The sequence below is a fragment of the Gobio gobio genome (genome assembly GCF_949357685.1).
Source record: "Gobio gobio genome assembly, chromosome: 22".
Lineage (NCBI taxonomy): Eukaryota > Metazoa > Chordata > Actinopteri > Cypriniformes > Gobionidae > Gobio > Gobio gobio.
Genome location: NC_137118.1, coordinates 30,185,197 through 30,202,503, shown reverse-complemented (window position 1 = coordinate 30,202,503; position 17,307 = coordinate 30,185,197). Strand labels below are relative to the sequence as shown.

Sequence of the window (17,307 nt, the reverse complement as noted above, 5' to 3'; positions counted from 1 at the left end):
ATATTTGAAACTAGACTTCTGAGTAATACTGAAGATATTATTATAAATTACAGCAACCCCTCCCCCTTTACCTTTCAGACGCGGCTCATGTTTATAACAATAATCTTGGGGGGTGGACTCATTTAAGGTAATGTAGTCGTCAGGTTTTAGCCAGGTTTCTGTCAAACAGAGCACATCTAGATTATTATCTGTAATAATATCATTAACAATAAGCGCTTTTGGGGAAAGGGATCTAATATTCAGCAACCCAAGCTTTATCAATTGTTCATCTGTATTATATATTTTGTTTATTTGTTGGACGTCAATTAAATTTTTACTGTTGAATGGTTTTGATGTTTTTTTGTATTTACTAATTCGGGGAACAGACACAGTCTCTATATGATAATATCTAGGTGAAAGAGTCTCTATGTGCTGGGATTTATCTGACTCCGGTAACGTGAGACAGCTAGCAGACGGTCGGTTTAGCCAGTTTGTCTGCTTCCTGACCTGGGCCCTAGTGAGTCAAGGTTTAGCTCTAAGACTATGTGCCAGATTACTAGAGAGAAGAGCGGCACCACCCCAAGAGGGATGGATGCCATCCTTCTTCAACAGGTCAGGTCTGCCCCAAAAACTTTTCCAATTGTCTATGAACCCTATGTTATTTTGCAGACACCACTTAGACAACCAGCCATTGAGTGATGATAGTCTGCTAACTATCTCATCACTCCTTTTTGCCGGGAGCGGTCCAGAACAAAAAACAGCCTCAGACATCGTACTAGCGAGTTCACACACCTCTTTAATGTTAATTTTGGTGATCTCCGACTGGCGAAGTCGAACATCATTAGTGCCGACGTGAATAATAATCTTAGAGAATTTACGATTAGCTTTAGCCAGCACTTTTAAATTTGCTTTGATGTCAGGTGCTCTGGCTCCCGGTAAACAAGTGACTATGGTGGCTGGTGTCTCTATCTTCACGTTCCGTGTAATAGAATCGCCAATGACTAGGGCACTTTCAACAGGATACTCAGTGGGTGCTTCACTGAGAGGGGAGAACCTGTTTGATGTTCTAACCGGAACGGAAAAGCGGTTCTTTGGTCTGCGACTATGCTGCCTCACTGTTACCCAGTTTCCCTGCTGCGAGGGCCCTGCAGCCGGAACCGAAGAATGTACAGAGTTCACTAAGCTATTCGCATCCAAATCAGTGTCTAAAGCTGTTACATCCTCACTACTCTCAGATAAAGTATGGATGCGTGTTTCTAATTCTGAAATCTTCTCCGTCAGCCTAACTATCTCCTTACATTTATCACATTTAAAACACATTACATTTAAAAAAAATCAAAATAACACCTTTATCCAACTTGTTCTCGACTTCCGTGTGTGCCTCCACGACGCATGCGCGAGAATATGACGTAGCGCCGGTGTTCGGGAATCGATGAAATACACACTTAAGCCCCATTTTGAGCACTACGCCGAGACCTAAAGCACGATCAATGTAGAATCCAACAGCTTAGACACGCGCGTCTTCCTCTGCTCGTAAACAAATCGCTTCTGGGTCATATGTCCGAACGCCGGATCTGCGTCATATTCTCGCGCATGCGTCGTGGAGGCACACACGGAAGTCAAGAACAAGTTGGATAAAGGTGTTATTTTGATTTTTTTTTGCGCACAAAAACTATTGTCGTCGCATTGTATGATTATTGTAGAGCCACTGTGGTGAGATAGACTTTGTAACGACGTTTTAAGTGCCTTTCATGGATCTTGGAAGTGTCAATGTACTGAATGCCAATGGAGGCCTGTGTGAAGCCTTTCTCAGCCATCAGCTTTCAACTAAAATATCTTAATTTGTGTTCCGAATATGAACGGAGGTCTTACGGGTGTCCAACGACATGAGGGTGAGTAATTAATGACAGAATTTTCATTTTTGGGTGAACTAACCCTTTAAAGTGATAGGCAATTTTTAAACAATGTATGGTGATGAGTAAGTTATATTTAGCAGTAGAAGAAAGAGGAAATATCAAAATAAAGATTCAAACGTAAGCAAGGCTCTACAGAGCTACAGATTTGAGCAACAGAGCAACAGACACCTGTTTTAGACCTAATGCATGGATATGCGTCGCCTTTCTGACTGTATAAAGTTTACTTAAGGCATATACAGACTATGTCTGCTAGAATACTTATCAAGATGGACATGTTGACATACTTTTTGTGTGAGTTTGTCCGTTCAAGAGCAAGACTTGAAAGAGAACTCAATATTTGCGCGCTGAGAGACGTGTGCGCGCTCTCGGATAAGCGCACAGAGACACATTTTCTCACAGCTCGCGCGACTTCTCATTCGCGTCTTCTGGCGCTACACCCGGGTGATGACGGAGAAAATTACTGGTCATATTCGAACATACGGCAGCACTCGCAGGCATTGAACAAAGTTTACAAAGAGAGAATTATTTGAAGGACTTTTACACGGCACCCCTGCTCTTGTCAGACAGCACCCCGGTTGGGAAACACTGTTTTAACCAGACGTTAAAATGTTTCGGTTCAAAGGAATCATTAGGTCACGAATCGGACAGCGTTGTGTGCGAATCCCGTCTGTTAGAACATCGCGGAAGATGTCAACACACAGAAAACACTTAATAACTGAATATAATTTGTTTCCCGTTTATTGAAAGTATGGTTTATGTCAACTGGTCAGAGAAGAGTCAACATTTTTTGAGCGCAATTCACACCCAGCGGTAATTCAAGGAAAAAATTGTCCGAATGTGCCACGTGTAACATGGTTTCGGTCTTCCGACCTTTTGATTTGGATTAATATGTGAAATATGAGAAATCTAACACAGTAGGGGTGTAACGATTCGTTTTAACAACGATTTGATTCGTATCACGATTTGAGGTTGTCGATACGATTCAAGGACGATGTTGGTTCATTTAGAACGATACGATCGAAACGATTCAGTGACTTGAAATCGATTCAGTAACTTTTTAGCCAAAAATTGTGTGACTGAAATAAATATCTGGATACTGGTCAGTGCAGGTGAAGTTTCCTAGATTCCTGTTGTTTCTTGTAAGGGAATCCGGTATATCAATTAATTATGGATATAAACAAACAAACAAACAAGTAAACAAAAATTAATGGAAAATGCTTTCAAATTTTATTTGAATAAAGTGTAACCAACGGTTTAGGTTGAATTAACAGGAAGTTAACCTTTTCTGCTCTCATTTTCAATATTCAATACATTTTCAATAAAAGCACAGTAAGTGCAACCAACATTTCAACAGTAGGTTAATCTGCTACTTCTGCTTTTGTTTTCCAACATAAAAATATTACAATATTAATATCAAAAATAAAGTGCAACTAACTTCTCTTCAGGTTTAATTAATAGTAGTTTTACCTGCTACTTTTGCTGTTGTTTTTCAACTTTAAAATAATACAAATACAATATTAATATCAAAAATAAAGTGCAACCAACATTTCATCAAGTAGAATAAACAGGCAGAACCTGCTACTACTCGCAGTTTAAAAAACCAACTACTCTTCAATGACTCTACAGATTTCTTTTTCAAAAATATCAACATGATCTGACCGCAGAACACTTCTCTGTGCGTTCACTATGTCGCCAGCAGTACTAAAAACTCGCTCTGCTGGCACACTGGTGTCAGGAATGCACAGGTAACATTTAGCAAGGGTTGAAAGTACAGGTCGCTCTTTCTCCTGGTGGCTTGATAATTTCTCGCTCGTTGGCTTCTCCTCTGCCATCCGCTATGCTATGTTTAGTTTTCTTAGCGCTGCTGCTGGTGCGTGCGTTGCGATGATGTCACAGATAGGCAGACTGAATCGAGTAACGTTTAACGCCTTTATCATTAAAAGTGCTAAGAAAAAACATCCATATAAACTCTGACGTGCTTAAATCCAATGCGTTATTTCCTATGATCGATACAATCGATTGATTACCTTTTAAAACGATGTTAGATCGATATATGTCGTCCGGAAGGTCAACTTGCCGAGCACAGATCGATGTAGTTAGATCATAGGAATATAAATCGATACATCGATGTAGTAGATGAATCGTTACACCCCTATAACACAGTGATTATTTTGAAGACCCAGAGAGTGCGCACGGGGAGGTGATCTCTGATCGTTCTCTCTGTCACTCAGTCACAATAGCAGCATCTATTCTACTTCATTCATAAATCACAATAACTTATCAAATTAGGCTTTGGCGGGACTAAAATTCGTTTTGGCGGCCGCCAAAAAATTTAATGCAGGAAAAACCCTGGGCTAATATCAAGCTACCATAGATGAATCTGCAAATTTGAAAAATCGATTTGCATTATAGCTTGAGGCAAGACAAATAATCAAATATCACAGACATGTTAGGTATCCTAAAATATTATTTTGTACATCTTATGTATTTACTTGCAAGAATGTAGCCCCTCCTCCTTCAGCTCACGGCAACGAGCAAATGCTGGCCCAATGTTGATCCTCGTCCTGCCTTTAATCCGATCACTTTCTCGTTTCCTCTTTTAGCTTTCCTCCGACAAAACCTTTGCTTTCTTATTTTTCTGTGCTGCTTCGGCCATGACTATAACATTCGGCAAACAAATGATAGTTTTTCTCGCACGTCCGAATTTAAGGAAGTGGGGGTGGTGGTGGAAGTGACGTATATGCCGTAAAGCAGTCAAATTTTGTAGTTCTTTTTTTTCTCGGGTTACTACCCGAAACCCGAAGTTTAAAAGTACGATTAAAAACGATACAGACCCCCGTCAGGCTATGGCAGACGTGTCATTCAACCTATTGTAAGTCGATGTATCATCACAAGAGGTTTGAAAATATATTATAAAGGTTGAAAAGTTACCTAGTGCTGCTTTAAGTTATTAAACATTTTAGAGCGATTAGTTATTTTTAGCCGCGGGCTACATATGCCATGTTACACGTGGCCTCGTAGGGCAGCGAAGCAAGTGCATTCTGGGAGTTGTTGTATTTCATCCACATGAGACAAAAATACATTTTCTGTTTTTCTCAGTCTAGAAGGCACCAAATTCAAAAATTATTTCACATTTCTACTGCATAAATGACCCAGTTTAAATACAAAGCTTAATGCTAAATCACTGAAGTTACCCTTTAAGGGTTAAAGAATAGGGCTGATCGATACATCGAATTTTCATCGTCATCGCGATAAGAACTCGCGCGATGAACACATCGCAACAGACAGCCTGACACAATTAATAAGGGAAAACAGTTTATTACATGCGCCAATCTGAGTAATGTATTCTGAATACTTGGATTACTTCCACCTTGAATTGCATTTTATAAGTGTAGGAATGCGGCCATCAAATCCAACTTACTAAACATATATTATAAAATATTTAGCTAACGTCAAACGGGGCCAACGGCTCTTGGGCTAGTAAATCAGCACATAGGAGAATGTAAAGTTGCATGTCAACTAAGCAGGTAGCACCAGCGGTGGTCGGGCAAAACACTTTTTTTTTGTATGTGAATGCTGTTTTACATGAATATTATGACACGAGTGAAGCACAAAGCTTTATTTACGAAATAAATAATAGGTTCGCAATTAAATGTTACATCACAGCCATGGAAACATGGATTCATGCCGAACGAGAGAGGAAGCTTTGTGTGGTGAGCAAAATTTAAGTTTGCTTGCGTTTTGCTATCTGGTCACACGATTTTCCACGAATCTAACAATAGGCTTACGCCATTTTATTCTACTGGACATGGAATCTATTAATTTCACTTTTGGGCCCAAACAAGGGACGCCAATTATGTAGTGATTTTACCTTCGTCCATCCAAGGACGTTAAGTAATGTAGTGATTGGTACTCACGTCACCGCTGACGTTGTGATTTTTGGATCACACGTAGGGATGAAACGGTATGGAAATTTAACATCACGATTATAGTGACCCAAATTATCACGGTTATCAATATTATCACGGTTTTGTTCAAACGAAATGAAAGTGTTCAAAAAGAACAGATGCACACACTTAAAACATTTCAACAAGTTTTATATTTGAAATTCAACAAACAACAAATAACTAAAGCAGCTCTAAGCACTTTTTTAAGCTAGATTCTGTGGGATTTCCTTCCTTAATGGCCGTCATCAATAGCAACGCATAACACATAAATAATAATAATTTGTCGTAAATATAATCTCTAATATTATCACTGTAAATATATTCCCAAGCAATATTCTCATCAGTGTTCTATCAGACACATTTAAATCTAGCATATTTTGTGTTAGAGCCCAAACAGTATCCTAGTGAAATAATGCATATCCATATTTCCATATGATTTGACAGTTTATTTTATTAAATATCAAAATGTGTGCATCATACCTGGCACCTAGATGAACACTTTACAGTCTTTTTATGACTGTCATTCTCTTCAAATGCTATTGAAGTTTGAAACGTGTATAACGTTACCAATGTTGTGTGTAACTTTAGAGACGGTCCCTAAATTCGCCTGCGTTATGCCAGTCATATCAGATGCGCTGTGGTTCTGCTGTGTTTTTTTTAAACCATTTTCGCTGCTGCTGAAATAGAACAAAAGCAGTCATCCACTGTATGATGAATGAATCTCCTGCGTACAGCACACGTTTATCTCTGCTTTGAGTGCAGATCTCAGTGAGAGCGGCGCGCGCTCTGAACAAAACTCCGCTAATCTGAACGCCTCTGATTATGAGATATTGCATTCATAAACTCAATAGAAGCACGTGTAAGTGCTTATAATGCGCAACGCGATTATAACAGATGTCTTTTGAGAAGACTATTATAAGTTCAACAGCCAAAGTGGCTAGTGTGCAGCCGAAATAACGTTACACTCGCAAATGGCGGTTGTTAATGTCAAACCCTGATTATTATCCCTTAAACGTCACCCTAGTCTTGACTGAACTTGTTCGTTCGCTTCACGTTATTATTTCCCAGACGTAGGTTTGGTACTGAGGTCAAAGTCCACTTGCCTTGTGTTCGTAGTTTTGAAGTGTTTTCCCTATTACAGTGACTTTCTTCTGGCATGTTTGCAGACAGGGTGACCATCTTAGATTAAGTTTCCCTCAGGACTTTTGTAAAAGCCAAAATATGACCACGCCTCAGATTTGGTCCTTTTAGAAGGCAGAACAATCCCCCGAGTGCTGTCACTGCTTTCTGCCATTTCTCCTCATTCAGAAAACAGCGGTGCGCCAGATTGACGCTGACTGGACAAGATTTACCGCGAGTTTTCACAACCGTGATAATCACACGCGGTTTTAATGATAATAAAATTTTATACGATATTACTAACCGTCACTAAATTTTATCGTGGTTTATCGTGAAACCGGTAATTGTTTCATCCCTAATCACACGTCACTTAAGGTGTGGTTATGAGTACATCAGATGACCACCTTCCCCCTCTCTTAGTTTGGGACACTAGTCAAGGTCTTTTACCTTGGCTCTATGAGAACACTCCAAACAAGAGGCTGTTCAATAATTTTAGATTGAATGTAAAGTGGGGAGAGTTGGTCAGCTGATTTATCTGAAAGATTGGTGAGATTTCTAACTTGTAGAGCCTTTTCTGTATTATCAGCACAAGTAAGACACAGTTGTAATAAAATAGATTTTATTAACAAAAGATAAACAAGAATAACTAATACAACTCCTAAATGAATACGATGAATGATAAAGAAATAAAGTGCATAAGATACATAAAATACATGTGATTAAGTTGAGTGTGGCTATGGAAGAGTTGCGTTATCTTATGGAAAGATAAACTGTTGTTTCTCTGAAACTAAGGTGAAGAACCATATTTATGCATCAAACAAATAACGAAAGATTATTTGTTATTAACTAGCATCAGTTAAATTACCTCTAATGTAAATTAGAAAATCATATACTGATAATATACAACAATGTCAAGGTCTCTAGAAAGAGGTTTGGTTAAGTGATATTTACGTTCCACTTGGTTGAGTAAGCAATTCAGATGGAGGTGACTTCTTCCACTGGTTGTGCTGGGTGACAATGCAGTGGGAAAGGAGCTGGAATCCGTTTCAACAGTCTTGAACACGAAGATCTGTGGGATGCTCATCTCCTGAAGCACCAAAGGGTCCTAAAATCTGGAACACGCAGATGAGGCCCTGAAGTAGGTGCAGAAGGTCCTTAATCTGGAACACGCAGACGAAAGAACCTCGAAGTGAAGGTTTGCTCTCCTGAGCTTAACCTTGTTGCAAATGTCTCTGTGTGTCTTCTGACTCTGTGGGTCAGACACTCAGGACTTGGTCAATCCGCTTTGGTCTCTCTGGCATGGAGACTCGGGACGTGCTGTAGTCGTCTCGCTGGACTAAAACTCTGAACGTAGTGGTTGTTAATGTTTCTTTCCTCACAGGCTCAGAATGTGGTCGTATCTGTTGCTGCCTCACAAGCTGTAGATTCAGATCCTTGGATCTTTTGTTGTCTCTGGATGAACCAGAGGCTCAGAACTTGGTTGCTCTGTCACAGTCTTATCCTCGCCGGACAGACTCAGAACTTGTTGAACTGTTACAGTCTCATCCTTGCTGGGGAGACTCAGAACTTGGTGAACTGTTTGTCTCTCTCAAGGAGAAACTCACTGACGGATAGGGCTGTAACGATTTGACCAAAAATAAAAACCTCGATTAATTGAACATTTTATTATTATTATTATTATTATTATTATTTCTTTTTATTTTTTTTGCCTTTCCATTTTTTGCCCTCTTATGGTTTTTGATTAAGTTCCTGATACTATTAAAAGGTGGAATTTTTTTTTCTAATGAAAAAATGCATTTCTTTGTGATTTTAAAATACTTGAAGGAAACGGTTCACTTTCAGCAGTTATTGTCTATGGGGCAGATTTCTTCTTGTACATCAGATACAGATGAATTAGCACAGTAGACCTACATTACATTTATTTTAATGCATTAATGAGAGAGAGATTGTGTGGTTGAATTACTCATACCGTCTCTATTCATTATGAAGCTGTGGTTTGTACTTACTTTAAAGTTATTAAAATATATTAAAATATATGCCTAGGCTATAACGGTTGAGTTTCTAAGCTACTTTGGTGACTTAACTTTAGTCACAGGACCGCGTTGATACTGCGTTTCTGCGCTGCTCTCTGTGCGCGATCTTCACGTGATGTGCGAGCTTCTGTCTGAGTGTTCCTTTGTCACAATATATCAGGCATTAGTTCAACATAATACACATCTGTATTATGTCTAATACAGATGTGTCATCTAAAATCATTTTAATGTTCAAAATGGCAGCCTTAAAACACATACAAATGACAGCTTTGTGAGGACGCAGGTGAAAGAGGTCTGCCTTCAGGGCGCGCGCGCGTTGTCAGAGACGCGACACGGCTCGGCTCTCTGTGTCACAGAAAAAAGCTGAGGACTGAACGGAGAAGTTTTCCGTATTGTTATTTTTGAATAGTTCACAATCGCTTTAAATGTTCAAACTGGCAAGCTTTAAACGCATTTACTTGACAAACTTTCTGAGGACGAAAGTGAAAGCGATCTGGCTTCGGGGCTTGCGCGCACGTGTGCGTGCATGTGTGTGTGTGTGTGTGTGGCATCGCGTAGGCTATAAGAACGGCAATTAACTTAACTGTATAACTGTGTAAAACATGCAGTTACTATAGTTATTCTGGGCATCTGTGAACACAGATAACTGCTCCTGCATCTCTCTGTGTGCCTGCAAACTGCACTTGATGTGACTGACGGTGCGGAGTCACGTGACTAAAACCGAAATAACCGACATGGGAAAAATACGTCGGTTAGAGGTTCTGAATTTCGGTTTCGATTATTTTTCGATTAATCGTACAGCCCTAATTAATAGCCACACAAATGTGGTCCAGCCTCATTCTGCCTCATTCGTGCCGCGCCAAAACGCGTCTAACGCGCCTTTACATTGACTTAACATGGAAATCACTCGCGCCAGACGCTCTATTCGTGTTCGGTATGAACGCAGCATAAGTCTGTAATTAGAGGTCTGTAAGAATTTTGAAAGAAATCAGCCACTAGTCGGTGCTAATGAGTTTTATGGCTCTGCAATCACGTGATGTTTCACATATCCCCACAATATTGATATAATTTGATAGATCTCCTCATACTGAACAAATTTGCCTCAAGAACCACTGTTAATCATTCATTATATATTTACGGTTATGTTAAAAAGCTACTTTTGCAAACTAGTCCTAGGTTTTTTGCCCGATCAGAACCAAACCACTGCAGTATGATTCTCTGGACTCTCCTGATAAGTAAATATAAAAAAAAATGAACTTTAAAAATGTAGCTATAAAAGGGTCGTTTAGAGAATGGGTCTGGCAAAATGTGCTCAAAAGTAGGGCTGTGTTGAAAAAATCGATTCACCAATTCTGAATCGATTTTCATTTTAATTTCTAAAGATCGATCCGTAACTCAGAGGATCGATTTAATAATAGGCCTACATTTTCCCAGTGAATTTTTATTTGCCGCGTCATTGAATTCACGCATTCGCGCGAGGTGGAAGGACATTAAAACAACGAACATGTGATCTTTGAAAACTCCAGAAACGCTAAAAGCTGCGATCTGGCAGATTGTGGTTTCTCTTGATTTCAGGCGTTTATCCTCCGAAGCCGTACAGGGTGCGTCCCTGCCGCTTCAGCGCGTACACAACATCCATGGCGGTGACGGTCTTTCTCTTGGCGTGCTCTGTGTAGGTCACGGCATCGCGGATCACGTTCTCCAGGAACACCTTCAACACTCCGCGGGTCTCCTCGTAGATCAGACCGGAGATACGCTTGACACTGCCGCGGCGAGCCAGACGACGGATGGCGGGTCTGGTGATTCCCTGGATGTTATTGCGCAAAACTTTACGGTGACGCTTAGCGCCTCCTTTACCTTTGCGATCTTAATGTCAATTCTTAATGTCATTTTTAATAATACATCAGGTTCGTGTCTAAATAATTGGTCTACTGCTGCTGATATACCTCTGCGTCCTCTGTCGTCTACACCAGTGCAAGTTTGTGAAAGCAGTTGTATCAACACTCTGGAAGGGGGATTGTTCTTTGCATCCATCAATACTCCATTAATTTGCAGTTGAATGTCTATAATAATAGTATCAATATGTTGCATAACTACAGTCCAGTAATTCAGGTAACAGCTGGAAAAAATTGCTTTCTTAAAAACACTTATCTAAATCTCGATGATCAGATCGGATCGAATCGGATCGAATCGAATTATGATAATCGATTCAAGATCTTGAGAATCGGAATCGAATCGATTCTTGAAATTTGAATCGAAACCCAGCCCTACTCAAAAGCCTATTAATCCTGAAGAAAAACTCAAAACTTTGCGAAAAGAAGCATGTAAAATTTTATAGAGATCGGACCATAGGTGGCGCTATAACTGTTAAAAAGGTTTAAAAACCATGCATTTCCTATGGTAAAATGCCTGTATTGACTGTAAATGGTATTTTCCATATAAGATCAAGATGTTTATAAGCTTGCTAAAGAAAACGTAACTTTTTTATGCATGTGTGCCTTAAAGACCTTAAATGCTTGAACACCGATAAATGCTGCTCGCAGCTTTAATTTAAATTGCATCTACTCCAGTAAAAAAAATTCTGTGAAAGGACCCACCCACATTTGTTTGCTTCTGACTAGGGCTGGGTTTCGATTCAAATTTCAAGAATCGATTCGATTCCGATTCTCAAGATCTTGAATCGATTATCATAATTCGATCCGATCTGATCATCGAGATTTAGATAAGTGTTTTTTAAGAAAGCATTTTTTTCCAGCTGTTACCTGAATTACTGGACTGTAGTTATGCAACATATTGATACTATTATTATAGACATTCAACTGCAAATTAATGGAGTATTGATGGATGCAAAGAACAATCCCCCTTCCAGAGTGTTGATACAACTGCTTTCACAAACTTGCACTGGTGTAGACGACAGAGGACGCAGAGGTATATCAGCAGCAGTAGACCAATTATTTAGACGCGAACCTGATGTATTATTAAAAATGACATTAAGAATTGACATTAAGATCGCAAAGGTAAAGGAGGCGCTAAGCGTCACCGTAAAGTTTTGCGCAATAACATCCAGGGAATCACCAGACCCGCCATCCGTCGTCTGGCTCGCCGCGGCGGTGTCAAGCGTATCTCCGGTTTAATCTAAGAGGAGACCCGCGGAGTGTTGAAGGTGTTCCTGGAGAACGTGATCCGCGATGCCGTGACCTACACAGAGCACGCCAAGAGAAAGACCGTCACCGCCATGGATGTTGTGTACGCGCTGAAGCGGCAGGGACGCACCCTGTACGGCTTCGGAGGATAAACGCCTGAAATCAAGAGAAACCACAATCTGCCAGATCGCAGCTTTTAGCATTTCTGGAGTTTTCAAAGATCACATGTTCGTTGTTTTAATGTCCTTCCACCTCGCGCGAATGCGTGAATTCAATGACGCGGCAAATAAAAATTCACGGAGAAAATGTAGGCCTATTATTAAATCGATCCTCTGAGTTACGGATCGATCTTTAGAAATTAATATGAAAATCGATTCAGAATTGGTGAATCGATTTTTTTCAACACAGCCCTACTTCTGACGCCCATGCAATATAGTATAAATAGTAGCCTACTATATAGTATAAAATATATACTATACTATATATATTTTATACTTTAAAATTTGTACATAAAAATATTAAGTCTCTATTTTTAAATTAAATGCTTATGAGTTACTTTATTATTCATTACCCTTTCCAAGTAAGTCAGTGCCACACAAGTAAAGTACACAGTCTGGTTGAGAGTGAGAGCGATTCAAAAGCATAAGGAGTCGTTTCTCGTTTGCTCTCGCGGGACTTTGCTGTCATACGCCAATCGGTCTGCGCAGTGCTGGTGCATCGAACAAGCATATTCTCCAGCGCGTACATCTACTGTACACTCGTTATTGCGGTGCATTGTGGGAAATGGTGCCCTATTTAAGGGTATAGGGGGCGGTTTCGAACACAGCCAGAGTTTTGTTCAGTGCGCGCACTCTCTGACTGAATTCTTACTGAAACTCGTGAATTGTCCTGTCATCATAAACAACAAAGTGCAGATGTAAGAGATTTATTTCGCAGTATCTTCAGCTTCCGTGATTTTAACGGGAGTGTTTGTGAGAGCCAAGTTATGGACAGCTTCACGCTCGGTCACATTCTCTGCTCCCTTTCTGTATAGTTTATTCCAGTTAATATAATTTATTCATCATGCTGGTAAGGTAACCCAAAGTCTTCATTTTCTAATGCATAAAAAGCATTAAAATAATTTGTAAATGTTTGTAGTTTTATTTGTGTAGTCAGAATATGACGTGTAGTTTCCCCAAACACATTTTTTTTTTTAAATGTTTCTATTAATTGACAAATCATTATTAGCCTACAATATCAAGAGCATGTCAATAACTGACAATGACTCTGTAAAGAGTTTTTCATTTTCTAATATGAGTAACATAAAAAACAGTCTTTGTACATAAACATTTAAACTATTTCAGATGCAGCTTCTGTTCCACCTTTGCAGTGTAAAGATGGCTTTTGTTAATGATAACATTTTATTGGTAACAGTCTAGTATTCTGATTGATTTAAGTAATTGGTTAAATTTAAGTATTTGACAAACGACAACAAAGGTAATCATTAAAAATTGCACTTATAAATAAATAAAATGCTCTTGGAAATCAATTGCAAGGAGCCCCTTAATGGAAAAGTTCATTTCTGACCCTGGCAATGGGGGAATGTCTGGCATTTGCAGTTTGTATAGGTGTAAATTGCAAAAATACACAGACTTTTATGGAAGGTTAGGTCCTGAATATTTTCTTAAAAGTCATGTAAAAATGTATTGGTAGAAATGTGTATGAACCCTGATTATTTGGTGCATATTATTAGGCTAAATAAATTATAGGATCAGTTATCCCTAGCTGTGAATAGTAATATTGAAATGTAAAATGATTAACTCCAGTTTTAGTTTTGTATGTGTATGTGTTTGTGTGTGAAATGTTCATGTTTTTGATGGCATTACAGTTAAGGTGTGCCCTTTAAATATGCATATATAATGTAATGTGTGGTGTTGTTACAGCTCTGTGTCATGTCTGTGAAGAGCCCCTCAGACCTGCTCAATGAAAACGCATACATCCCACCTTCACTGACGCTTGACCTCTGCTTATCATATGAAAGAAAGTTGAGCCTGAAAGATACTCCTGGGTCAACCTCTTTTTCTCCAAAGAGTCAACATAATTACACTAGCACTTCCATCCAGCTCCTCAAAGGCATTATGGGAGGACTAGATGATGATGCATCCCTCCAGCACCAGGAAGATGACTGGAGCAGAAATCAGGAAAATGAACATAGTCTTCCTGTCTCTGAGAGCAACACCAAGTGGATGAAGGAAGATCAGAACCAAATATGCAAGTTAGCAGAGCAGCAGCAGCAAGACCAGAATCTCAACCTGGTTGAAAACAAGAACGAGTCCACAGATCGAAACCCAAACCAGAACTCACAGCGGCGAAATGAAGAGAAGAACAAGACCCTGAAAGCGCTCTGCTCTGACCTGCATGATTGGGTGCCTGATGAACCTCTTCTGATTTACTCTTCTACCACCATGATGGAGAAGAATCTGGAAAACCAAGAGCAGATGAGTGACAAGGAAGTAGAAAGAGAGGAAGAGGAAAATTTTAATCCCAGTGGATGCACAAACACAGACCTATCTGAAGTTCAGAAGAAAGGAGGCGAAGGCGGCAGCAGAAATGCTTGTTTGTTGTTCGGCAAGAATGCCGTTACCAGTGACGAGGACTCCAGCTGCATGTCACTGTCACAGGGAAGCACTGCAAGCAGCACCCCTGATGAAGAACCAGGTACGTAACACAGAATAGCAGATGATAACCCTAGTGGTACCCACAGAGGTAGTTCGAAACGCATGACATTTGTAGTGTATACGCTAATCTGTTCTGATGCATCCCATTAGCACTGGGGTTAAAATATTTGCCAGTAATGAGTGGCTTCAAAAGGAAATTTCAGAAAGCTTCAAACTACTGTTCACACTTGTGCATTACACACATTCAAACCTACCGTTAATACCACTGGTTGAGCAATGGGATAATGCAAAACAAAAACAAATTTTTTTTATTTTGTTTTGTATTTTAACTAAAAATGGAAATAAAACGGAAAAAATAAACTGTAGGCAGATTAAACTGTTGTTTACTAAACCTCAAACAACACACTAGGGTTGTTCCGATTCCGATACTAGTATCGGAAATATCACCGATACCACAACAAACTCTGGCATTGGTATCGACGAGTACTTGAACCCATGTACCGATCCGATACCATTTTCTGACCGCTAGCTTTGCCTAACTGCTGCACGGTTCTTCTTTGCTGCGAAGAAGAAATGAAAACGCGTTAGCAGTATGTCCGCTGTTTAACAGTATTTCGTCTCTGTGTGGATGGCGGGCGCCCACACGCGCGTGACACTCGCTAACTGTCTTTGTAGTCTCTGCCGTGTGTCACTATCAAGCGGCAACCTCCCCCAGTTTCTCTACGTCCAATTTTTTTTTTTTTTACAGTCTATGGTCACTATATGAGGACACGAACGCATAAACCGTCACTTCATGAGAATTTACTGTTTCATTTGAGAAAACTGTCATATCTTGAACACAGACACTCAAAAGGTATTCACGGCAACCCGTCAAAATAAAAGTTCGGTTTAACGTGAAGAAATTGACAGAATATATTAGGCTACTGTTGTACAGTAGATTTAGCTACGTCTCTATGTAATAATAATACGTCTCTACTAATAATAATAATAATTATGCCTAGATGGTTGTAAAGAGATTATATTTTCTGATTAATATATAATTTTATATATTCCTACATTTATTTGTTGCACTTTTTTTTTATACAGTTATATTGTAAAACTAAAATACCTTTTTCAGTTTGCAGTGTTAGATTTGTGGCTGCATTTGAAGTTCTTTTTCGCTTAAGAAAAATATAATATTACTGTCAAATGCATGACAGATAATAAAAATACTGTAATAAATACAGTAGTTCACTGTATGTTTTTGTTCATGTTTTATTAAGGGATACGTCTGAAGCACACCATAAAATAATTCTAGCAGTTCATACGGGGCTAGTTGTATATACAGCTGTATATACAGTTACACACTCAGGTATCGGATCAGTACTCCGTATCGGCCGATTCCCTGAGCCCAGGTATCGGAATCGGTATCGAGAAGGGAAAAGGGTATCGGAACATCTCTACAACACACCAAACAGTTTTTTGGGACTCAGGCATTTGGTTAGTCTGATAATGGTCTTGGATCCTAAATGAGCTAGATTGATACCTTGATCCAGATCAATCATATCCTGCTGACTTTTGCTCCGTTTTACTACATCTGGTAACTACTGGCCTGTGATGTATAGTGATTTTAATGGTCAATAAAAAATATCTAGCTTTCAACTGTTTGTTATTGGAGCTGTTATCAATTCAGTTCCAATCCCTTTTACCCGAGTAAAGAGTATAACAAATAATTTTGTGGCAAACATATACATACACAAGATTTCACAGAGCATCTTCTGTATGCCTGAGATGTCAGTGAGACAAATTATATTAGTTGAATCTTGGAAATTAATTAAAATAAGAATGAGCATTCTGCTTGAAACATCATATATAGGCTCATTTTGTCTAACATAGCTGTGCCTCTGTATAGAAAAAAAGGACTTCTAAGTCTAATTAACTGTTTAGTCCATAACGACCATACATTAAAAAATGTTTTTTGCAAATAAGCTATTGAGAACAATTGAAATCCATATTTGCGACGCATATTACTGCCAGGTGTAAACGGTAAACGGTGATCGGATTACTCAAAATTTTGATACCAAGTGTAAACAGGCTCAAAGAGAACATGTTTCATTGTTGGTTGTAGAGTCCTATTGGGAAGGCAGTGCATTTGAAACAGACACGGACCTGCCCGCTGGTTGGATGCGAGTGCAGGACACATCAGGCACCTACTACTGGCACATTCCCACAGGTACCACACAGTGGGAGCCACCTGGGCCCCTGGAAGAGAGACCAGCCAGTGCATCACCTGCACTCACACCCGCTGACGAGCCGCAGGTGCACACGTCTTGCAGTTATTAATATTCCATCAATATAAGTATTATTGTAACCCATGTTAATGCGAATGTCTTTTTACCTGTCTTTAAACATGACCATATTTGTAATTAGATTACATGGAGTGGTGTTTCACAACCAAACACATTCAGTGTTGAAGAACTGTGGCAGGTAGGTTCATAACAGAGTCATAGACATAAACACATTCTGTTTTTTAA

At 39.4% G+C, this 17,307-nt stretch overlaps 1 protein-coding gene across 3 annotated transcripts in view; it reads left to right on the top strand.

Moving 5' to 3' along the window:
• apbb1 (amyloid beta (A4) precursor protein-binding, family B, member 1 (Fe65)) overlaps window positions 1-17,307 on the top strand; it is a 97,120-nt gene that overhangs the window by 22,095 nt on the left and 57,718 nt on the right. For all 3 annotated transcript variants that reach the window (XM_079805384.1, XM_079805383.1, XM_079805385.1), the window contains exons 2-4: window positions 14,060-14,834; window positions 16,902-17,092; window positions 17,204-17,260. In XM_079805384.1, coding sequence (XP_079661510.1) covers window positions 14,069-14,834; window positions 16,902-17,092; window positions 17,204-17,260 — 1,014 coding nt within the window. In that variant the 5' untranslated portion in view covers window positions 14,060-14,068. The remainder of the gene's footprint in view (window positions 1-14,059; window positions 14,835-16,901; window positions 17,093-17,203; window positions 17,261-17,307) is intronic.